The sequence below is a fragment of the Ylistrum balloti genome, unplaced genomic scaffold (assembly GCF_031769215.1).
Source record: "Ylistrum balloti isolate Yb309-2 unplaced genomic scaffold, AGI_CSIRO_Ybal_v1 Utg370840, whole genome shotgun sequence".
In the NCBI taxonomy this organism is placed as follows: Eukaryota; Metazoa; Mollusca; class Bivalvia; order Pectinida; family Pectinidae; genus Ylistrum; species Ylistrum balloti.
The window spans coordinates 1107012-1133542 of NW_026782484.1; the positions used below are offsets into that span (position 1 = coordinate 1107012).

At 34.3% G+C, this 26531-nt stretch overlaps 1 protein-coding gene across 1 annotated transcript; it reads left to right on the plus strand.

The window, feature by feature from the left end:
- The first annotated feature begins 10098 nt into the window (after positions 1-10098).
- Positions 10099-16767, plus strand: LOC132558967 (porphobilinogen deaminase-like). Its single transcript, XM_060223592.1, has 11 exons — positions 10099-10159; positions 12213-12285; positions 12596-12645; positions 12982-13115; positions 13450-13527; positions 13644-13719; positions 14584-14697; positions 15037-15195; positions 15642-15695; positions 15965-16063; positions 16411-16767. Exons 1-11 carry the CDS (start codon positions 10115-10117, stop codon positions 16672-16674), a joined length of 1146 nt encoding a protein of 381 aa, XP_060079575.1. The 5' UTR covers positions 10099-10114; the 3' UTR covers positions 16675-16767.
- Positions 16768-26531: the final 9764 nt, after the last annotated feature.

Consider the following 26531-nt stretch of genomic DNA (forward strand, 5'->3'; position numbering starts at 1 on the left):
GTCTTATTAAGCGACGGACTCGTGTTGTTGCTTGTATCTATTCTGTATTACATTTCCTTGTAAACTAACTGTTCATCTCAAGAGTAACAGGCATCTGGCACGTGTCTGTTAAAATATGACAAAGTTTGATCAGTGTTGCCGCACATGGCTCTATCAATACTCTAAGGAATTCAGTCTCACTGTCTACATTATGATGTCCAATTACAAGTATTTATGAATGACTGACAGGATACAGACAATATAATAACCAAACTCTGGGACTCGAAAGGAGAGCGTCAATCACTGAAGAATTCTAGGAGACCAACACAGCTTTATGATAGTTTATTTCCCACAGATATCTGAATTAACGTTGACAATTTTAACCATGTTTTTGGTTTAATCAGCATTTGTTAGTTTACACCTGGTATGTAGACTAGATTACAAGGCTTTCCCTGCATGTCATCATTAAGTATCACGGATGCTGGTTGAGTTGGCAATAACACATATGCTTGTGATAAATTTATTAAAACTATATCGGGAAAGTGAACGTGTTTGTATTGAATTTATTAAAACTATATGGTGAAAATGAACGTGTTTGTATTGAATTTATTAAAACTATATGGTGAAAATGGACGTGTTTGTATTGAATTTATTAAAACTATATGGTGAAAATGAACGTGTTTCTACCAAATTTATAAAGTGATATTGTAAATTTATATATGTCCCGCTACCATTATGTTAGTATCGCATAATTTACATTGAAATGTGTAGGCGTATTAAAAGCTTTTTGATTTGTAAGCTGATATACCTAAACACTCTAGATTTTAGCTGACGTCATTATCATAACTTTACGTATCAACTGTAATGTGATTGGTGAGGCCAACATCTTGTGCTGAAGTAACGCTTTATATACAAGTCATATGAAGCGTGTCTTTGTTTACATGTGTAAACTGAACACAACAAGCAAGGCCTAAGATTTAATTTACAAATTTAAATTCCTCTTAAAATGTCTTGATAACTAAATGCACATATCGAGCTGACGTTGTGTGTGTCGATATAATTAGAAATGTAATCTTAAACATGAATCACTTTTTAAAATCCAAAAGGAAAACAACTCATGAATTTGAAAGATTCAACGACATGTGTCTGCAGACAAGGAATCCTAGCTCACTGTCTTGTCTTCAAAAAGCTCATTTACATTTTCTGTTTGTAAAACGAACACCGCTCGTTAATGATTAAGAAAAATACATCCTACACACATTTTCCTTGATAATAGCAATTTAGTGATGATAATAGATAGATTTTGTGGGGGAAAAAACTATTACTAAAGAAAGAGAAAAATGGTGGGATTAATGTTTTTTATATATATATAAACGCCCGCTGTCTGCAAGACTGAAATTTACGAAGAGATTAAATGGATAGGTAGTAAAGACTGTTCAACTTTTCAAAATTGATATATTCATACAATTTATAAAGATCTGTTGTCTTGGAATTTCTTGGTAGTAACCTGGTTTCAAAAACTTCAACTTGTTTGTGACTGACGTGGAAGGGTTCACTAGCTATTATGCTGGTTTGATGGGGGTAATTGTAAGTTATCTATTGTTTTTGTCGTCACTTCCATGTTTGTTATTTTGAGAACCTTACATTATTCCTTTAACATTGTGAGTATGGTAAAGCATAAACCGACTACTTTTCCGAGCCTTATTTTCTGTGTATATTTTCAAGTGTCTCCATAGATCCTACTGTTTTAGAATTGGAGGAAGATGTGGGTTTTGTTGATATCAATGTATGTAATAAATTTATTTAATTTATTTTTATTTATTTATTTTTTTATTTTTATTTATTTTTAAACTATGTCCTCTATTGACAGACTTATCTTGATTTCCATACGAGACTGAGTTTATCGAATAGCTTATCAAAACATGTCACAAAGGTCTGGCGAAGTCTTTCAATTTCACATTCAGACATGTCTTAATTCTAAATAATAAGAGATTTATTGGCCAGGTTCATATATATATATATATCCACCAGGATATGATATCAAGGACACGTCAGTCTTTTCTTCATCAGCTGTTTACCTCGTATTTACAATTTCCCTACCCTAAACCTTGATGTTTACATGTCGCGGTTTATTCGATATTCTTGGGCTTGTTCCCAGTATTGCGATTTCCGTGCAAAAATGTCTGTATTTGACTGACACACAACACAGGGTTTCGAGGGATGCATGTTGATTTCATGTCCGTTCTGAGAACCGAACCCAGACCGCTGAAAAGGTGACGCTACATTTATCTAATGTACATGTATTAACAAAGCCGATGTACGTTCGTACATCACAAAATATCGGTACAATTGCAAATTTACCAGTTTATTCTATATATATATTTTTTAGTGAGGCATTGAATTGCGTACCTTGTTATCGATTTATAACATGTATAACTTACACAGTGAAAATACATTAAAAGCCATCTCATCAATGCAGGCCATATCAACATTTTTTCTTTCCCACGACAAAATGTTGATGGAAAGAAACCATAATGGAGTTACACATGATATATATATGACATATTCTCGATTCTAATAGTACATGTTGTGAATGTCTAGACTGGATCAAAGCAGTCTTTGAAGATCGGCAAGGAATCACAAATCAATATGAATATTCTAGGAAGAAAAAAACTGACGGTAAGAAAGACTTTTAATGAAATACAGCTGTATAACTTATTTCTACTTCATAATATAATTTTTATCAAATCATCAAATATTTCTCAACCAAAGTCAGCATACAATTTTGTAGGGCTCTAACAAGACTTATGGCACTGAATACTGATCCAGTTAGCCCGTGATAAACATTCTCCGTTCTTTACGTGCTCCCGTCCTATATTAAAATACATCTCATAACGTAATACATCTTTTTTTCAGCTCTTTGTAATAATAGGAACGACAGCAATCATCATAAAAGGAGACAGTAGTTTTAGTACTCCGCTGTTATATTTCAAATTACTCAGAATAATTCCATATTTAGTTACTTTATGGACGACTGGGTGTCTAATAGCCAGACTCTCGGTCTCCTTTGGTCTGTCTATTTTAGACTGCACTTAAGGTTATCACAAAACAATATATTCTGCTTCTGGAATGCTTTCTCGTTGAGTCTTAAAACATCCACTGTGCACTGAGATTAGACAAACATTGCTCACTGGGTGTAATTTATAAACAACATAGAAAGTTATCAACTTCATTTAAACATTTTAATTGATAATCTGGCATATTTTCGTAAACAAATTTTATGGCATCCGTTTTCAGAAACCAATCTGATGTTTATGCTGTAGTTGATGGTACCATGCCTGCTAATCAACACTTTTACCTACACCTTAGGCCGATGGGTCTGACAGAGTGTATCTTGGCTGTCATAAAGACTTTTTTTAGTGTACTGAATGCCTCACAGGTCTGATGGAAAGAATGAACGCCCATCGCTGTTTATAATGTATGGTTGTACATCTAATCGATCAAATGTCGTGTGACTGTGTTTCGGTCCCTATAGATAGCAAGAAACAATTAATTTTCATTTTTCTTGAAATTATTGATCATATTTGAGATATAAGGTATAGCAATTTGGTTATGATAAATAAATTCTTACATGTAATATATCTATAAACTACGTAAAAATTACATTGATAGCAGAGAAATAAAAATTGCGTCATTCGAAAATTTCCTCTGATTACTAAAACTCAAAAATTACTAAAAATGCGAAAATACTGCTAATTCCAACCTAACACTACAACTTTATAGAAAAATCATTTCTTAACGCCTGTCTTACAATCAACAACACTGTCATGGTAACAAACAACTTACATTTCAGCAAATTTCAACTCAGAACGCCTTCATAACATGACCACGTGTAAACAACATGAACATTTCACTTCCTCTACAGCTAGTTTTTGTCTTTGACAGTGGATATAATTATGGCAAGATCTGGAGAAGAGCTATCCCGCAAAGCCGAGCTCAACCAGGCTCGTGAAACCTTGGTTGGAATCGTGACTGATTCTTAACCAAACAATTCAATTTTACAAATTCAAGGACTCTTCACTCGATGAATACTATTTGAAAACCAAACATTACAAAAAACGATAATTCGACTAATGTAAATGTTCTTTGAAAATTCAAAGGAGTTGTACTCGCATCCAATCGGTTTGCATTTTATATGAGACTAAAGTTTGTCTGAAGACTCGTGCTGGGATGGGGATTGAGGGACAGTAGCCTAGACTTTTTACTGTTGGTGGATGGGTTTTCCTTAGTGTTACATAATGTTGTCACTATCCTACAGTTTTATTAACTCGTCTGCAATCGTGACGTCTACATGATATGGTTTTATGTAAAATCAAAATCTCCCAAGGATGGGGAGGTAAGCCGGTTATCATGGGAGACAGCTAGACCTTTTATAACTCATGGGTCCTGGTGAAGATATGTAGGTTATCGTAGACCGATAGACCTATCATAACTCAATCATAAATTGGGGGGAGGGGTACGTAGGTTATCACAGACCGATAGACCTATCACGACTACTGCAAATATCGGGGTAAGGGAACGCAGGTTATAACGAAGTGATAGATATATAATTTATAAATATAGGTGCATGTCTGTACAAGCTCGAATTGTATAGAGATAAACACACGTATAAATGTTATTTGTGTATTTGACAGCGAAGTTGTCCTAGTGATTATAAAACAAATTATAACAGTTGACATTTCACAGTCGTTACTCTGTTGTTTTTTTTAAGTGTACATCGACAGCCAAACATTTTGACGATCGGACTGTGGTCCTGCGTTTCCCGTTTCCCTGCCGTCGCTACCGACCGTACTTTTTAACATTTTGAAAAAAAAACTCTGAAATCGATGATGTGTTGTTTGCTGAAGATCCCCAGCAGCACTAGTACTCTAAGACAAGTTCACCTTAGGCACTTGACATATATTTAGGCAGACCGATGTCAAACATTGTCTCGACGCCTATCTGGGAAGATAGTGGTCGCCATGCCATCATCGGTTTTGGCGATGATACAAATGAAATGCACACACATGCCTGAAAACTTCACAAACTTTCACAAATAGCAAAGGTGAGGTCTGGTGTTCCTGACAAGTGTGGATCTCTTAAACACCTCTTTTAAATGTGATAACTATGTATTGTTTTGACAGATATTAAACATCTATTTGTTTATTTTGTTTTTTATTCTCTTTGTATACCCTCTGCAAACAAGTTGGTGAGGATACGTAAGAATCCTCCTGTCTGTCTGTCTGTCTGTCTGTCTAGAACCCTATAAGCGCGAGTTCTTCTACACTGTCAGATGAAATTTTATTGAAACTTGATTGTACAAGAAAGTCTACCATTTTAAAACATTGAATAGCATCAGAGCTTGTGATAACATAATACATACATCGACAGAACACTTATACGTGCCTGACACATAGGTATAAACCATTCCTTAGTCAAAATGAGGTAAACATACTTCAGAAAAATCAGAGTCAAAAGCAATCAAACATTATTTTCAAAAATAAATAAATAAGATAAAATAAACCCTATCAATCGACTCCATTTTTTTTAGACAGAGACAGAAAACACATATTTCCCCTGGTAAGACAAAGATGAAAATAAGAAGTTAATCATGACAGTCAGCCAACTTTCTCAAGTCATAATTAACAGACGACAACTTACTCTGACATGACGAAAACATCATTTATAGTGATTTTCCGTGTTTTACCTTGCCGGTCATATTTTCTTTAACTTACCTAAGGTATTTCATGTCAAACGACGTTTTCATGTGTTTGTATGTCAACATACAATGTGGCGGGTTGTAAACTAGAGGTTGTGATTTCGCGTTACCACATCAAAGAAAATACAGGCATGTCGACAGAATCTTCATTAAACTCCAACTCCGTGAAAATTGGGCAAAATATGAACAGAAGGAGGTATACATGGAGATTTCTGAAAAGTACAAGGTGAACAAGACCAGGGGTTCCAGAAGAGTAAGACTCCTCTGATTCATCGGCGAAACCCTCCATGTATATATTGGTCAATCTATGTAAGTAAGGTCACGTTCCCGAATGAGAACAAGGTTAACACAGCAGAAACAACAACAAACTAACGAGCATCAGATAAGTCCGAGTCTACTAGGAAGTAGAATATTTCCAAATGAAATCATTATGACGGACACAAAACTTTCCCAAAACTGTTATTCATGCTACTCCAGGTGTGAGTGAATTGGTCAGCTGCCGAAATATGAACGGGAAATTTAGAAAAAGGAAATCGAAATGATCACGTTTATCACACAACTTGTCGGAGGTCTGACGTGTCCCTGATTTCCAATTCTGTTCTGTGTGTATACAACGGACGTGATCAATAGGGGGAAATCAAAATCTGGAAAAAGTCTGCATTTTACTAAAACGAACCGTTTGGAAGTAAGCTGTTCTCTGGTGTGTTTAAATACAAATGGGATCCTTTAGAAGTAAATATACAACAGTAAACTTGATCAGTTAGGAGACTGCTAATACTTATCTAATTCAGGTGGCTCTACAATCCATTACCGGTTATGCTTATGGCAAGCCAACTTATCATCTATTCAAGGAGCCATGTCGTTCATATTTTACTTCAATTCTTATAGAACATAAGAAATCTTATATAATATGGTGATACACAAAATCGACATTGACATCGTAATAAATCATAAGTTGACTTGCGATATACGTTCCTTGGACTTCAACCACGTGAGGAATTGTTCGTTTTGAAATAGATAATAAACGTACTATAGTGTCTCTCTCTGTCTATCTCTCTATCTCTCTCCTTCTCTCTGTCTCTCTCTTTGTCTCTATCTCTCTCCCTCACTCTGTCTCTCTCTGTCTATCTCTCTGTCCCCCCCCCCCCCCCCCGCCTCACCCCACCCCCCCTCTCTCTCTCTCTCTCTCTCTCTCTCTCTCTCTCTCTCTCTCTCTCTCTCTCTGTCTCTCTCTTGAACAATGGTGCTTATCTGGAGGAACTTCGTGAGTTACACAATATGACCGACAAATTTGATCAACTTCATCAGCTGTCACTTTATCACTAGAATGTTTCTCCACGGTGTGACACACACCGAGTCTGACATTTCTGTCGTGAATTTTCCAGCTTGTTATCTACGTGTTTCTACTTGTCAAATATCAGATCATGTGCCTTCTAGTAGCTATGATGACTCTTTACTACCGATGAAGGGAAGGTGTGAACGTTTCAAGTACTGTATTACTGAACAAAGTATTGATAGTATTGTACTGAAGTACTTCACCAATCGAATTCTTTAAATTTATGCAACAAGCTCTCTGATTGGCAGAGCCAAGTCTAGATCGATTGTGGGTGGAGCCAGGTGAAAAAATACTGTGCAGACATCGGGATTTTACAAACACTCGACTGTCGCGAGAGGTTAATTGGAAGAGTCCAAGTCACAGGTGGCTTCAGATCAGACCTAATTGGGTTGTCCCATTTGTTTCGTTCTACACCCAATGATACCTTGCTTTTCCATCGATGGTACAACGAGAAAACGAAAGTTACTCAGTACTAAACTAATTTACGTACAAAATATATATCAACAGGTTAGATCACTGGGACCGGAGAATTCATAACATCTTAACAGTGATTATAGTCATATAGTCATTCTGTACTAGTTTTATTTATTTATTTATTTTTTTTGAAAGGGGGGGGGGGGGAGGGTTGGCTCAAAATATTTAGGTTTAAGCCCAAGCTCTATTATATGTAACAAAGAATTACGATTTACCTGGGACCTCCTGATATATGCCGATAATTCATACTGCATTAAAAAGTAAAGGAATTCTGTGGTCCCATATATTTTTTATTTTATTTTTTATCTTTCCATCGAAAATTATACATGTCCGCAACATGTGAAAAAACTTTGAAGTTGGTTGGGCGAAATGTCTAGAGCATTTACTACTGCAAGTTCCAGAAATTCTGACACAAGTCGGGTATTTGCCCGAAGCCTCTGTCTCATGACATTGAATACATATTCAGTTACGTTGTATCCCGGGGAATAAGGCGGCTGAAAAACCAGGGACACGCCATATTCTTTCAGCATATTTCTTAAAATGCGCTCTCCCTGTCTATGGTGATGGAATCCACAATTATCCATCACAACCACATCGCCTTGTACAAAAACAGGATTCCCCATATCGTTCGTATCGGACATAATTTCATCGAAGAAAATTTTGCGTACTGTTGCCGTCGTCGGACATTTTTCCAGCGATTACTTAGTAATTGTTATGTAACTGATAGTGTACATTAACTCCGCCTTCCGGAACAAATTGGGTGTCAGATCAACTATTCAGGTTGTCTAAACTCCGCCCCCGACCAATCACAGAGGTCGTTGTATACTTGACTCGATTATTTGAATACTTCAATACAATAGTATCAATACTTTGTTCAATACTATAGTAAGTGTGTCGTTCACACCTTCCCTTCATCGGTAGTAATATGTTTTACGAATATTGTCCATACTGACCTTCAAATACTTTTATTTTTCAAAATTGACCTTTCTCTTGAATATCAAAATTTAGCAAGAAAAAGGCACTGTTCTTCTATACACCTTTCCCAACATTTATCATAACTCTAAATCTGATGGCCTTAACAAAAGGATCTTGAACAATTCGACATTTTGAACAATTGCGACCTAGAAAGTGAGTTACTTACTTTTATGTAAAAAAAAAAAGAAAAGAAAAAAGTTTTTTAGCACTCCATAGCAGCTCAAGGCACCTAAACCAAGTGGCAGGAACCTGTAGTTTTCATTTTTATAGATGAGGTTACATGTATATGCTGAGAAAAAAAGTTGAAATACATGTACATGCTAAACCTAGTGGCCCCGTGACGTGTCTGTTGTCATATTGATATACGCCATACAATGCCTTTAAAATTCCTGGAGCTGTTTTCTGTCAACTCATCAATATTAGGTACGTCTTTCTCAGGGAAAATATAGCTGATCTATAAAGTAATTTGATGATTATGTCGCCGATGGCATTCACCCATTGTATATAACTGCAGGTACTTATAAATGTAGCGATAATAAATAGTAACTCAGGCTTGGCGGACTAATGTATGTAATGGCAGAAAAGCTTTTTAATATATTTTGTATAATTTAAGGTCGGGGCCGTGTATACCTTCAGTACTATACTCTAATATCTGTTAAATTCTTGCAAATTTTGTAAATTATCGCTCAATTAAATAACGTCTCAGATACAGGTGGGAGGCCACTGTAAGTGTAGATGTCACAGTCGACTAAACATCATGTCGGTCGAAGTGAAGTTTTTATGACTCAGCAGTGATCGGTTGACTTTTCCTTAAATTCATTTTATGTACATGTACACTTGTATGTATGTAGTCATCAGATTTTCCGTGGACTAGATAAAAAAAGTTACATTATCATGATACGATTCTGTACATCTCCTGATCTTAAGGTTAATACATGCGTGCGACATATAGTAACAATAATAACAACAACTCAGCAGATACATCTCTTCATTAGATCGAATAATTATAATCGATGACTAAACATACAAAGCATGTTTAGCACCTAAATGTTCCTCTTTATACGAAAAATAAACTTTAAAACTCACACGAATTAATTCATATACTACAGACTTGTTTTACATGTAATAGTTTGTTTTCATTTACGTTTGCTTAAATTAGGAGTTACGTCCATGTTTTGTGAATATTATCTCCAGATTTAGTGTATTTGCTTCAAGTACAGCAGTTTGTAAATCAGATACACTCGAGTCCTCTGTAAAAATATATCAAAAATATAATTTCATCTTTATTTGAATAGTTCAAATGTTTATACCTGAATTTTGACAAGGAAAGGTCATATATCAACAAGTATTTTTTTATTAAAAATCAATCCTTCGAATATGCATTTAGCTGTGTGTGTGTTTTTTGGGGTTTTTTTTTCTCTCTCTCTCTCAATTGACCTATTTTCCGGAATAAAACTACCTTCCGTTTCGGATGTTGTAATATAAATGTATACTCAAGACGAGGCTGCTACCTTTGACCTTCTCTATCCGGTCTTCAACAACGCGGTCGTGCAGACGAAATATACGGAGACTTACATAAGATTTCTTTGAAAATGTCGGGAAATAGAGTTGTCAAAGTCGGCTCAAGGAAGAGTGAGGTAAGAAAGTTATACATATTGTTATGCTGATGTATAATTCTGCGTGTTAGTGTCTTTTATAAACGTAAACATCATTGCTGTCCCAAATGTTGACACGTGGTGTTCAGGGATAGAACACGAACTTGGTGAAGATAAGATGTAGGCTGAGCTACATGGTCCGTTTAGCAAATATTTACACTGGCAATAATGCTCCGTGTAGGTAATGCATACATTGCTGTGAATTATTGTACTTATTTAAGAATGGATATAAATCTGGGCTGGTCATATTTAAATTATATATGGTTTAATTTATCATTGAATTGATTTCGATTGTAAACATGTTTCTAGACTGCCTAAGGCTGTGAGACCTTATGATTCAGCCTACTAGCCAAGTTTAGATTCATCGAATGTTCCCTGAATGCGGAATCATTCGCCCTTAATCATCTTAATATTTGTGGTAGAATCTAAAATACGCGTGGTATGCAGATAGCAGTAATAAACTGAATCAGTGATCGTGTCAAAGTGAAGCACACATAAGATATCATGTTGTTGACAAACATACTTTTATAGACTTTAAAGGAAGTTACGAATTTACTTATCCCTTCAGGAAATGATTATTGTTAATACCTTGTGCCACATGTACAAAGATCATAGTCTCAGGTTGTGCTGTGATTATCCTCTGTCAGTACTGTTTTAGTATATCAGTTTACTTTGAATACAAATGGGTCTAATAATATAATCCAGGAAAAGGACATAATTGACAGTGTTATCAGTAGTGACATTAATCATATGATATGAATAATCCAGTTATGAAATTCTGGATATTAACCCTTTACAAGCTATACACATTTGTATGTTAAGTACAATGCTACAGTATTTAGAAGAACAGAACTTAATTAGTATACAATAAACCCAGGTGATACAGCTGTTGCTGTGGTATATTTGTATACCACTCAGCTAAAGAGAACTTGAATTGCAGCTTATCCAGTAGAGCATAAGACTAGTAAATGTGAAATGCAACACACAAGGGGATGTATGGTTCTATCCTCTAGCAGATGTTTTAAAATGAAATAATGTACCACTGCCTAAAGTGTTCAGAATGAATGGACAAAAATACTTAGCTCTGGCCAACAAGCATATCTGTTCCTGCTGGAAATCTCAAGAATAAATCATTTTTTTTCCTTGAAGGGGAATATATAGTTCTGGTAAAAACAGCTGAAACATAATGAAAACAAAATAAATCTTCTGTTTAGCTCATTCTGTTTATTGCTATTTGTATTTAGCAGTGTTTTACATATATGTTGCAATGTTGTTATGATTATCATACCCCCAACAATAAAGTTAGGGGAGAGATATTCTGGAATCAGGTTGTCAGTAAGTCTGGCTATCGGTAGACATATCTTTTTTGGTCAAGTCTTCCTAAACTTGTGAACCCATTTTGCAGAAACTTCATAGGAATGTTAAGGACCTTATAGATGTGCACGCAAAGTTTTGTTTAATTTTTTTCATATGAGGGGGTATCTTAGTCTGCCTTTTGATAACAGTTCTAGTTGTACCAGTCATTAGAAGTTAAAGAAGTGCAAACTGACATCCTTAGGTGTGATGAATAGATCTTTTACCTGCATGACAGTAATTAGCTCTGACAGCTTTATTCTCAAATGAATTGTTTGATTCTACAAAACACAAAGCAATGATCTAAAATTTAATCACAACACATGTATACAATCATAGTCAACACAGTATATAATGAAGGCCACTGTTGTACCTGCTGGATGATTGTCTTGTATAAGAGTTAATATTAGCATATAATGTACTTTTATTTAAAACCATCAAGCTGTACTTAGGAAGAAGATTCTCCAATTTTAGGCTCAATGTTAGATGTAAATTGATAATTTTGAAGATTTTTAAAATCCACCAGAGAAACAACTGGTCTCAATGTAATGTATAAGTTAATCAACAGCAGTTATACAAATGCATATTTCTGGAAACTGAACTTTTTAATATGAACTTTAAGACAATTCTAACAGGTTGTCTAAATAGTGCCTAATTGTTAAATGATGATGATTTTTGACAGCTGGCTTTGAAACAGACAAACACAGTTATCAACAAATTAAAAGAGTACCATCCAGATGTTACATTTGAAGTTGGTGAGTATTTCATTTTTCATAAAATGGCAGAGAAACCCATTAATTGATAAGTGTGCTACTGGTTAACAGGTGTATGTCCTATTATAATGGATACGTAAATAAGAAACTTTATAGACGTTTCTTATTTTTTAAGTTTCATTGTTCATTTCATTGATGCAGTGGTGTAGTAGAAATATGATTGGTAATTCATAGTTTAAACATATACAAAACATTTTGTCAAGTTTTCATGATATCAATAGAATTGCTCATCAAATTTCACATCTTGTCTGATCATGCCATATGTGAACTTCATTGGCAATCATGTTTTCAGTTACCATGGCCACAACTGGAGACAAGATTTTAAATGCTGCTTTGTCAAAGGTAAGTATAGTTTAAGAGTAACTTTAATAAGTAAACCCATGAGATTCTATTTCTGATTTAGAAAAAACAGTGTGTAATCAAATCTTTGTTTTTTTATTCCATATCAGACTATTTGTTAATTTGCTATGGAGTCAATTTGGAGTCCCGATTCATTATATTGATGGCTAGGAAGCCAACAATGGTATTAGGTATTCTGATACTCTTTATTATTTCCAAATAAATCAGCAAATACACATTGTAAATTTTGATAAAAATTGTAAAAACACAATACCAAATTTACAGGATGATATAACGCATAAAGTACACGTGCTTAGAATTTGTATTTTCACTTGTCAGATTGGAGAAAAGAGTCTTTTTACTAGGGAGCTGGAGAATGCTCTGGAGGATAAATCTGTTGATTTTGTTGTGCACTCTCTCAAGGATCTTCCCACCAATCTTCCAAAGAACCTTGTGGTTGGATGTGTCTACAAGTAAGTATATGCAATTTCAAGTGTGACTTTTCATGTGCAAAATGAAGCTTTCTTGTATCACTATTTTGGAGGAGCCAATGGCTACAAGAGTGTTATTGAACTAATGTAACATAGTGCAATTTTCTTAAGATTTCATTTTACACATTTAAATCTTATAAGAACAAGAATCTATCAGTTAATTGTATTTGTGACACAGGAATGAATACAGATCTTTATGATAATAGTCCAATTTTCAAAATTAGCTGAGAACCGAGTGACAAAGGTCAGGCAATTTAAATTTGCTGTTGGTGATTCTTTTGTACTAAATGTTGTGTTTTATCATGTCATTTTCCAGAAGAGACAATCCCTATGATGCTGTGGTGATGCACCCAAAACACAAAGGGAAGACACTCCAGGATCTACCAGATGACAGGTAGGTTATGTCTGACCTACAGACACAGAATCACTCACTTTGGAGATAGCTCTTTGTTGTAGTCCACACTGGGTGTTTTATTACAATAGTTTAAGAAAAGACATCTTCTGTTGTAGCGTTATTGGAACAAGCTCCCTGAGAAGACAGTCTCAAATTGCCAGGAAATTCCCAACATTTAAGTTTGAAAATATTGTATCCTTTTGAAAAAGATGGAAATAAGAAAATCAGATATCATAAATACATGTTTGTCACAAATGTTTCTTCTCTGTAAATCCTGCCTATTTTATGAGAACAGGCTAGATTCCAGCTGTAGAATCAAGGGAGACAATAATCATACTATTCAGCTTTACTACATTTGCCATAGGTAATAGATAGAATAGTCATGTATAAATGTGTAGATATCACTAACTGCTACAACACATCAACAAATGTAGAGCCCTAATTAAGACTCCAACAGTTATATAATGAGTATCCAGACTATGTTTAATTAAATGGTAGTGCTAATTAGATTGTAACTCCAGATATTTGAAAAATATTGATGAGTATCATTGTTTTATTAATTATATCTGTCACTCCATACTGTTTGTGATCATAAGTCATCCTGCAGATCTATGTATGATACATGTATAACAATGCAATTCATACAAATATATAAATTTATATGTATATCTGTTGACAATGCAGGCTCTCATATAAGGTAGCCATTGTGTTCTGGTTATCTATTTAGACATCTGAAGGAAACACAATATGTTAACTACTTAGAATTGATGCACTTGAATAAAAGTGTGTAAACCCACAATGAATGAAAGTATGATAAACCTAATAGATGTGTACAGTATATATACAAGTATGTACAAGTTGGGACATTAGCAAGCTGAGTAATTTCAGGATGACGGTAGTATACTTAAGATTTAGATAATCATTAAAATGACATAAATTCAAGACTCTTCATGACTGAAGTTACCAGCAGAATGTAGCAAAGGTAATAACCATACAATAGTTTATGCCAGTTTGATAATCCCTTACAAATATGATGTACCTTAACTGTGATCTAAGCGAGGTAATGTGAACACACGACTAAAGAAATTAGATGACGACAACAAATATGATGCAACAATACTTGCTGTAGCTGGCTTGGATAGGATGGGATGGAGTCACAGAATAGATCAGGTATACTTCTAGTCTGTTTGTCCTTCTCCAGAGAATGATTTTATCAGAAAATATTGTTTACTGCCACTTTTGAATCAATACAGTATTTGAAAATTTAAATATTGTTCCATTTGATAATAAAACCATTCTAACATATGAATTCAAGTATCAATAAGTCTGACAATGAGGGAGTACCTTAAGGTATATGTTATACCCTGATTTGTATTTACTGATCTTGAAGATCAATTCACAAGTAATTTCAATTATAATGTAAACGTGGTTGGAGTTCATAACATAAGCATTCTTTGGTATTATAAATACATGTCTAATCATATTATTGCATTGAATTGTTCTCTACAGGTGTTGACCCCTGACTTGTGTATGTATGCTGTGAGCCAGGGAGCCATGGGTGTGGAGTGCAGGTCTGATGACAAGGATACTCTGGATATGTTATCTGTTATACATGACAAAGACACAGTCCTACAGTGTGTTGCTGAGAGGGCCTTCCTTAAGACTTTGGTATGTCATTCATTTCTCAGGTTTAATTTCAGGTTTACACATGCAGAAGTGAACATAATGATATGAAGAAGTTGACTGCAAAAGATGTGTTTGCATAAATAGACTAAGTGTATTTGTCATCACTCATCAGCATTACTTTATCTGGAATATATACACAAATGTGATACATACATTTGGTTGGATGATTTTGTATTCAAGTCAATACATAAATCTATAAACATAAGATTTTTTATACATATAATAAAGCACTTTTAGAAAAACCATTATATCCAAACAATTTTTTATATAAGTAAAAGATAAGTTCAGTATGATTATATTTTACTTAACCATGCATTTTGAAGATATATGTCATATTCCTTTGGCTATTGAAGTAATATCTTTGTATGATAGTTTATTGATGAACTGTTAACTATCCTCTGATGTCCATTGTTTGTCTTTTTCTACAGGAGGGAGGGTGCAGTGTACCAGTGTGTGTGTTTACTGAGGTCAAAGACAGCCAGGTAAGCAGTCTCACCTACAATGTTTGGTTCTCTAGTTTTAGTGCTTTTAGTGTATCATACTGCAATACAGACTATACTTTACAAGCTAGTGTGGATATGGACAAGTGATATATAAAGAGTATATTTTTAAGTATCATTCTAACAACAAGTTACTTTGGCATTAATCTGATAGTATTTTGGTTCAGTATTGTAGGATTTTTGTTTACATAGTTTTCAAACTGAAATAATGTTGGAGAACAAACACTGATGATGGCTATTTATTTCTACAGCTGAATATAGATGGTGGTGTATTCAGTATTGATGGCTCCAAGCACAAGATTGTTCATGTGTCTAAGGACCTCTGTCCCGACCAGGAGCCAGCCAAGAAGGTAACCAAACAAGATCAAGATGATATACTTTGATTTTATTGTAGCCTTTGATGTGAATTATCTCTTATAATAACACTGTATATTTATCTAACAATAATACACTTATGGACCCCAACATGTCACCACTGACCCAAAGTTGGGATTGGCTTATTACAGGACCGATAGAAGTAGTATTTGTTAGTATTTTACTGAGTGACAACAGGACCTATTAACAGGCATCGGCTGGGTGCCAGATAATTACAGTAACAAGCCAAGACAACATTATGACCAGACTGATGTAGTTCAGTAAATGATATGAAAATAATACATAACAAACATTATTTCAATGTAAATGCTCTGTTTTTCAGGTTTGTCGGACAGAAAATGGGAAAACTTATGCCAGTGTCGTGAGTAATGGTGTTTCTAAAGAAGAATTACAACTCTCTGAGGAGGCTGGAATAGAGTTGGCCCGTTTGATTTTAGACTCAGATGCTGGCCATATTATCGCAGAAGCCAAAGAGGAAATTCGCCTTGCAATCATTGAAGATAATAAAAAGAAAATGGAAGAACTCAAAAACAAAGAAACAAAATTAGACAACAGTTCAATAACAAATACAGAAAAGGGATCATAGAGATTAGTTTTCTGAGAAAGTGGAAAATTATTGTTTAAAAATGATGTATTTGTAAAAACTTTGTTTATTATTGCATTGTCATATATATTTGTAAAACTGTACATATCTAATCTTATTCCTGAAATCAAGTTTTATATTAAGTTTTTTAAGTGTTTTTTTGGAAGATGCATTTGAAATATTCCAAACGTTACTTTTTTTCTTATTTTTGTAGATATACTTTTTTTTTATTAGATTTTATGTATCTGAAACAAGACTCTCAATTTTAGCCTTCTGTCAACATTTATAACAATATTCTGCTCTTTTTTATTTTCTCCAAAATTAAAAATTTTGAATGTGATTAAATTTTAAAAATATAAAAATGTGTATCATTATAACATATTGAAGATGCACAACAACCCTAATTAGTGTGATGACAATGAAAGTAAATGAAATACCAATACAGTGCCTTTGATAATATTACCATTTTTGTGTTATCAATTGTTTTGTTTTGTTCGACAGGAAAAAAGATGTTCAGCATTTTGAACACTTTTGCAGATACTACAGTTTAAGTATTTCATATTCCTTGTACTAATATAAACAATGTCTTCAGTGAACTATGTTATCAATAATTTAGGAGTTTTTTTTTGTTTTTGTTTTTTACATTTGATTGTAGCAATATTTTCAAGTAATGACCACCTCTTTTTTAAGATTTTGATGGATTAACACATTGTAACAGAAACGTTAGCTCATAATTGTTACTATTTTAGATGCTTAATAATAACTGCATTTCCAAATTAAAGTGTCACTAAAAATGGCATTATCAAGACTGCTTACAAGGAAACCAATAGCTGATTAAAAAAGTCTGCTGCTTGTATGAGGCCATCATGACATTCCCAAGACCTAGTATAAGATTCCATACGCTGTTACTTGTATTTTATTTAAATGCTTTCTATCTTGAAAAAGAAATAAATTGGTAATCATGGCTATTTATTGAAAAGTTTGGAAAAGTCTGCTTTCATATTTTTTTTTATCAAATGGCTTAAGGTGCTATAATTGTTGTATCATGGGGGTTTTTCGCCACTGTCTGATTTTCACCATTTTCTGCTTGAGGATATGTAATATGGCTAACTACTAATTCCATGGTGAAAAAACCTGTTGTACAGTATGTCGAAAATGGTACCTAAATATCATGGTGCTAGAGTAAATTCTGACCAAGGTTATAGGGTCAGGTGTGCATTTTACATTTCTTGTGTATAAAGAATTTTGCTTTTTGTCACAATGTTTTTTATAATATCACAGATCATGAATTAAAATATCATTTGATAGGTTGTTATTTTCTACAAGTATTTTTGGCATACAAATTTTATTCTTGCCAGTTTATGCAGTTACTTTGGGGCATCAAAATGTTCATCATTCTCCCAATCTGTTAACGCTACCTGTCCTAAAGCTATTTCATACTTATTCTGATATTTGCCTTCAAACATTTCTTGAAGAGTTATGTCCCTTCTATTTAAAAAAGTTCATTAGTATAACCAGCGATCAGAGATCTCAGAAAAGCATACATTTCCATAAAACTTTAAAAAGTAGCATTGTATTGTAGGTAAAGATAACTTCAATTTCATTGTCGGACTGATTTTCATGGCAAGAACACAGGAGCAAGACAATATAGTTTTGATGATAGTCTGTGATTTTCACTTATATCAGTTATTTTCCTTTTTCTTTTTTATGATTCCAAATATTAGAAGTGAGGATTGTACTAATTGTCCTCAATCTATTCTTGTTTTATAATATTATATCTAGTGTTAATTGTTAGTGTCTTGTTATGTACGGTGTTGAATTTTATTTTTATACAAGAGTATGTTTTGTATATTAGCACAACATATTTGTAAGCATTGAAATTATTTGCATTTAGACGGACAGATTTTTTTCTTATGAACGTTATTATTATGACACTTTTTTACATATTAAGTAATTGTGGACTATTTAGCTGAAATAATTGATTACTTGATTTGAAATTTTTAAAAAAAATGTCTTTATTCATGCACACTGCCTCATCCTATAAGTATTGTGGTGATTTTCACCATGACAGCAAATTATACAAGTGTATATCAATCTGTTATAAACTTAAAAAAAAAGAAAAGAAAATTCTCAGTGTTTTACTTGCATGGCACGTAGTTCAGTCCTTCTAGTCTTTTTTTATCATCATACCTTTAAAATAAACAAAAAAAAATTCAATTATATCCATGCATTATACTTTTATACTGACCAAGTTGAAAATGTCAGGGTATTCATTGATTTTTCTCATTATGGAAATCTCATTAACCAGGTTTACATAACTTTGCATTTGTGTGTATTAGTTGCAGATCCTGTCGAATCTACCTTACAATGCTTAGTATGTACCAAAACGTTTGGTGGGAGTTATTTCCCTTTACCCTTCAAATTGCACTGCACTTTCCCAAATAGGAATACCTCAACATAAGTTCTGGTGATGATAATCATATTCATTAAGAAACGAATGTCAAAGGTGAATGGCGTCATTCCTTATAATCAGAAATAAATCATGAAAACTGTATGTTTGTCGTAGTATTTATCAGGATTTCATTAGAATAAACATAGACTTTTATCATGTGTCCTGTGTGAAATTATTGATCCCTATTTAATTATAGTTGAATCCTTTTATTCGACTCTTTGATCAATGTCTACCAATATATACCTGGTACATTGTTGTAACCAGTCTGATGTTAACAGTACCATGGGTGATTTGGATGTTACAGCTTAAGTTCCTGATTTTAAAAAAAAATCATGGTACATTTGTGATATGAAGGGACAATAAAACCCACTCGCCTCCGCTGGGGCTGAAACCTTCGACCCCTCCTGTCTCTAGCCGGACACCATATAGCATGATTAAGGGAAAATCCCACTTATCTCGACTTATTATTTACTGCTGTATATTATATGGGAATATTTGTCCGGAAAATGAAAAAAAGCAAAAACGAGTGAAGATTACTTTTTATTTAAACAGACTGAGGATACTTAAATTACCATCATTGGAGCACAGAAGATTGAGAGGAGACATGATCCAAGTATACAAGCTAACACATGGAGGATATGATAGTGCTGTCTCTGAGGGTTTACTGGTCCCGAACATTAACAAAATAACACGAGGACACAGTCTTTCTTTATTAAAAAGGAGAAGCAGACTGAATTTGAGAAAGTACTCCTTCAGTGAGCGGGTGGTTAACTTGTGGAACTCCCTTCCTGATGCCGTTGTCACGTCACCAACAGTCAAAACATTTGAATCCCGATTGGATAAACATTGGAGTAATTCCGATTGCATTTACAATCATGAAATAAACAATAACAAACTTATTCATCTTCGGGAAACTTGATAACTCAGATCTGGATATATATAGGCTTTAAAAGTCTGCGTCCAGAATTATTATTATTATTATTATGGCCTGATTGATTTTTCAAGGAAATATGGTAGTAAAGGGAGATTTCCGCACCAAACTTGAATTCATGTCTGCTCTATATTTATGGACTCCATAGTTAGGTGACAATATCATCAGTGAATGTGTGATATCATTTGATTGTCTAAGTGACGTCCCATTGAGTTATATTATACATGTGCAATACGCAACAATATGTATATTCACTAAATAACAAGACAATCACGTGGTGATTAGTATACGACTACATTGATAGACAGGTCAATACCGTAGTTATACCTGTATGTTTACAGACCTGCGATATGGAGGTTAATGTACCAATGTTGTGACATTTTTACTTGTGGGAAAAGACACTTCCTAGTAACAGTCATGGTTTATTTCATTACAATGAATATAATGTACAGATAGAGTACGATGATCATTATTGTCATCCTTCTACCAAATGTTTTGAGTACGACGTTGGTGGGAGTTATTTCCCTTACTTTGAAAACCATGCAATTCATGTAAAAAAAATAGTCTAGAACGTTTTACGTGCCACTAAATAACAGCCTCTGGATTTTAAAAGGCTATATTCATAATATGATAGATGTCTATGTCAATGTTTCTGCACTCTAAAATGTAGATAATATTGTCCAGCCGTTTTGCTACAATGCTGTTTTTCAAAAACGCTTACAAAATTTTAGTTACTTATTCTATTTCTCTCCCAAGTGAAGTATAACAACGTTCATTCACTGTACTTCAGTACGGGGTGATGTGTTTCGGTCGGAAACATAAAAGACACTACCCAGACGGAAAGAATGGATTTACGTTCATCAGTTAATGGGTGAATAATGAAAAAGTAAAGATCTATATTCTGTCGTCCGACTGAAGTATTCGAACGTAGACATTGCATCTATTAACAGATACTTGTCAACATCGTCATGAAGTTAAAGAGCGTAAGATATATGGGCGTGGTTAAATACCTGCTAACGTAATTCACTTTCACGTAACGTAATTCACATTTTTTATCGGATTATTTTTTTCATATATTTTAGTATTGTTTCTCACCGAAAAATGAGCTATCCACGGCTGCTGTTTCAAAACGACTTTCTAAAAAACAATTCTTATCTGTTGAATTATAAATATGTCCTTTACATAGTATGCATTAATGAAAAAAAGATGTTGGAATGTGAACTAAGATAAGTCAGTGACAATATTTGTGATGTAGAGCTGATGTGACGTGGTTTTAATGTTCTGATGCTTTGTATTTCGCTCGCGATGTTAACGGGTCTGCACTTTGAAATATGTTTACACTCCGAAATTTAAAAAACGAACAATACAGAAGGGAAGTACACATCATTGGAACCTAAACCTCTACCAAGGCCATTGGACAACTATATGGTAATACCAAAGAGCAAAATTATGTAAACTCTATATTATAGCTTATTCTGTGTCGACCTGACACACGGGGGTTTTATAATGATCAATTCGTGTGCATACAGCATGTTGCAAAAGCTATAGGCAAATCCACAAATTCAACCATAGAATTTCGATTTGCTCCGTTCTCCTTTTACTTTCAGTTTCACTGTTATCAGGTCACACGAGACAAACTCTCCGGGTGACCAACTGCGATCCACTTTTGTTTGGCGTCGTGCGACGTAAACTTTTTCGACTTCTGGAAAACTCCTTAACCGATTTCAATGAAATTTACAAACACCTTCCATGGCGCATCAGAATTGTAATCTATTGTATACAATAGAGTTATGTAACTTTTTAAACAAAATTGTTATAATGACATGTTACAAGAAGCATTGTGACTCAGGTGACAATTAAGGCCTGTTGTTCCGCTTTCAATAATTTAGCTGGTTAAATCGTTAATGAGGTTTGTAGTTATCGTATAAAATGCTCAAAGTTGAGACAGGACGAATATCCTGTTAAGTTTTGTGTATCAGTAGTTCTTTTTGTCATTAATATTGCGTAGATCTTCCAAATCTAGAAAAAAATATATAAATAATTTTAATTTTGAAGATTTGACGCGGTTCGTTATAACGGTTAACGTAATACATTATTTTCACATTTTTTTTTTCAGTACAAAATACATCGAAATACAAATTAGGAATTTTGATAACGAAAATGGCGATGATATTAACAAGCTATGTTATAAGACGTTAAAACATTCCGCATGTCGTCAGCTTGGTAAAGGAGTGACGAAACATCTTGATTATAGTGTTCGATAAAATCCTTAAGCAAATTCTGACTTAATTTAATTCTCTTTTCGATTCTTTGTAATTTTTGTTTTCAAATGTGATTTTTGCTTGAAATAAAAAGACTCGCGCATTTGCTTGGGCATGTACAGTAGTGTATTTGTGTACTGTACTATTTAAACGTAACTTACTGATACTTATTGGTTACTACATTTGTATTTTCCATTATAACATTATGATATCAAAACACCACAAACGATATTCATATCGTTTTTTTGTAAAGCTGATAATCAAAACAAAAGAAATTATTATTTCTATGTATCTACAACGAAATATTTTCCGGACACATAATAACCGATTTTTGGACCACATATCTTAGTTTGAATGTACACATGATAAAATGTATACGGAATGAGGCGGAGTCTGTGTTTATATGGGTTCCCACCCATTTCTTTCTATTTGATGTTATATATACTCTTAGTGTGTTAACCAATGTCACTTCTAATACTCTATATAGTATTCTTACCTGTCAGAACAGTACGTGTATCATTCTCTCTTATATCGACTTAATTTAATGATAGAAGCTTAAGTAAAATTCAACACTACCCCATACTGTTTGTCACAGTTCATTCAGCCGTAAACACAGTCTTTCACAACAGTTTTTTCACTATTCAACTATTGTGGGGGACAAATTTTTGCAGGTAGGGCCTAATAATTGTACCTGTTGCACGAATCGCAAAAACGTCAAGAAAATACCAACATGACGCCATAATCATTATCCAAACTCAAATTTCATAATACTAGGGCAAAATATGAACGAAAGAAAGATTTACAGAGATACTCATAAAAAAAAGGTACAAGGAGACCAAGACAAGATGTTTCGGAAGAGTAAGCGTCTTCTGCTTCATTGACGACACCTGTCATGTAAACCTTGATCAATCCAAGGAAGTAATGTCACGTTCTCTAATGAGAACAGGGTATACAACGACGAGAACCAAAAGGCAAGCTATCGAGCATAAAACACGTCTGGCTTCACATCACACAAAGAGATAGAATATTTCTCAATGAGATCACTATGGCAACCATAAAACTTTCCCATAATTTTCAGCAATCTGTATGTTTTGAAACCCTGTGTTACGAGTTCGTCCCCTCGGTTCACGACTTCTTGATAATGGGAAAAGAATATCGAATATATTTATTCCTGCTTTTCTTCCTAAGATCATTATTGATACATCGCTTTGGATTCAACTGAAGAAATGGGAATTGGGTGCTTTAGGTTCTGACAAGCTAAAGTTTGAAATACGTTCTGTTCTAAATGAGTGATGATTGATGACAAACTAGTCCATTGGCTGTCAGGAGGACGTAAAGCCTTGGCAAGCGAGTCCAAGATTCTCTAGCAGCAAGGTTCACACTCAGGGAACTATAATTTTCATGACATACGAATTTTCTTATTTAGGCATTTAGTCATTATTTCATCCTCAACCTTTTATGAGGAATCCAAAGTACTCCGTTTGACTTCAAGTTAATCAGTTCGGATTTGCCCTTCGTTGCTTTAAAACTGTCTTCAACTTTTCCTTTTTTTAGATTCGGTGTTGTCCTCATCTCACGTATTGTACCATTCATAGACAATGACTTGTTTTTGTTTCATACATATTTATGTCTTATTAACAGGTATAGTCATTTGAGAACTGAAGCCGAGAGTGATATCACACTGAACTATACTGCCGAGGGCCATTTGCATGACATCCCAACCGGTCACACTATACTGACAAAAAGCAAGCCAGTCGTTACCCTCCACAATCCTGAGCTTTCAGCATGGAGTAGTAACTACCAGAGGACAGAACCCAAAGTATCTTTTACTGGGGAAAACATTCAACCGAAGGTCAAAAGTAAGACTGCATCAAGGGAGACATTGGAAACAAGATATGTTTATGAATCATTATGCCCCCGGTTGCAACAAAATTCTGAAGTGGGTTATATAAACTGTACTTTGGCATGTGCTTATTGAATGCGCACTTTGTGAAAAACTTATGTCTTCATTGTTGTAATGATTTGACAGTTTTAGTTCAATAGTTATGGCCCATGTTAAGATTTTCAAATGATGATCAAAGGTCAAGGTTCAAGGTCACATGGTCAAAACAAAAATGTCTTGTCACAAGGAACACGCATGCCAAATATGAAAGCCCTATCTCTTACGATGCAATATTTATGAGAAAGGTTAAAGTTGACAACAAGCAAACAATAAACAGCACAAAAACAGTATGCCTCCGATCTGTCGATCCGGGGCAAAAAAGGCTGAATAGAAAGAGGAGTAATGATCAGATCCGAAATTTAGTGCCACTTACGAATAACAAATAAGATAATTGTAAGATCAGGTATAACCCTACCAGCTGGGTTTATACATAGGTAGGTAATGAAGCAGAGTTTGCCGCAAGCCCGACAGTAGGTTAACTCACAGGGACGTGGCACGAATCCCAAACCCACTGGTCATGTAAAACTATTATATTGACAAGAGTTGTAACTTCGAGAAGGGAAAACTGAGGTGTTTTTTTTTTTTTTTTTTTATCAAACTATGTTTTTTAAGATACATCCATTACCTTTCAGAGATTTTTTATCTTTTAATTGAATGTTTGTTGCACGAGACTGACCGAGTATTGAGGTCTAGTTATGACCTGACGTATTCGGAAAAATACGAAGAAATGGTTGGGTAGACATTTTCCAGTCTGTTTGAAACAATCTTTCACTTGTAACGGGACCGGTATCGCAATAACTGTGCCGAAATCGACTGATCTACGCTTGTGGTAATACAGATTACACATGACCATGTCCACAGAAAATATATAGATGGTGTTATGTCTCGTACGTTGTAGAAACTCTATATAAGCATAAAAATGCTCGTTTTCTTCAACAAGAACCTTCATCTGCACGCCGTACCCAGTTTTGGCCTAAGCCCAGAAGTCCAGTCTAGGGTTATAGGATTGTAATAAACACATTATATATTAAGAGCGTACAACAATCATCGGCATCCAAAACAAAATATGGCGAGTTTTGAAGAAAATGAACACATTGCTGTCAATATTGCATTTCCACAACGTATGAGACATAACACCATCAAAAGATAATCTGTGTGGACAAGGTCATGAGTACTCCATACCGCCGCAAGCGTAGATTTTATTATTTCGGCATAGTTTTTAAGTTACATATTAAAGACGAGAGGGCGTTTCAAGCAGGGCAAGGAAATGTCTACCAAGCAAGTTTTAATATTTCCGAATTTTTCAGGTCATAGTTTGGTCAATACTTGGCCAGTCTCGTTCATCTATTTCCCTTAAGATATCAAAAACATAATTTGGAAATAGAAATATATAAAAATCGAACGTTTTGGTTGAAACAGAGAAATGATGCTTAAGTTATTTATCAAGATACAACAACGGACGATTCAATAACATCAAATCCAGTTTTTTATTTGACATTCTTTCCTGAATGTGCCAGAGATTCAATTTGTCATTTTACTTCGTCACTGCCTTCATTGTTAAGGTAATTTCAGAAACGTCGAAATATATTTATTCATATATATATAGACATTGACTTAAATATATATGTGTAAATCTGCCAAAGCTGATAGCAGAGGTCGTGATGGCTTTCATCGGGATAGGAAATTCACCGTATCTGGTAGTATGACATTTACTTGAGAACAGAAAATATTCCTAATACTTTTTGGTACAAGTATTGTAATCTATTTAATGTACTGTACTACACACTTGTACTGTACATTGCGACCGTCCTATTTACTTGTGTGTTTTTTTCAGTCACCGCTATATGGAACGTAACGCAGCGGGTAACGTTACCGGTAAATTCGGATATGTAAAATAGCGTCGTCTTATTGAAAACAACGGTTACGTGACAGGGAAAGAACGTTATACTAAGCGGCAACGTTAGTCAATATATGTACAATGTGTAAATGATTACATCAATAATTGTCTAACTGCGTTATATATAGACAGTTTCATACCACAAGAGACACACTGCATGTGTCTATCTCATTGGCAAACATTAAGACTGGTGGGTCATCAATTTAACGTCCATCAACAGAAGGAATTGTGTGACATGTATTACGATAACTTTATCAGCGAACAGATCATATCCGCGGTACAGTGACTTTGATCCCTTTCCAATGTCTGATAGCTTCACTAATCTATCTATGCAGATCAATCCTAAATAAATGTCACATTATTCAAAAAGTGATTTT

Bases quoted from the DNA above. Each gene is read 5' to 3' on its own strand.
- LOC132558967 (XM_060223592.1), top strand. From the start codon at position 10,115: ATGTCGGGAAATAGAGTTGTCAAAGTCGGCTCAAGGAAGAGTGAG. The intron at 10,160-12,212 runs GTAAGAAAGTTA...GATTTTTGACAG, and splicing joins TCGGCTCAAGGAAGAGTGAG to CTGGCTTTGAAACAGACAAA. The intron at 13,116-13,449 runs GTAAGTATATGC...GTCATTTTCCAG, and splicing joins GTGGTTGGATGTGTCTACAA to AAGAGACAATCCCTATGATG.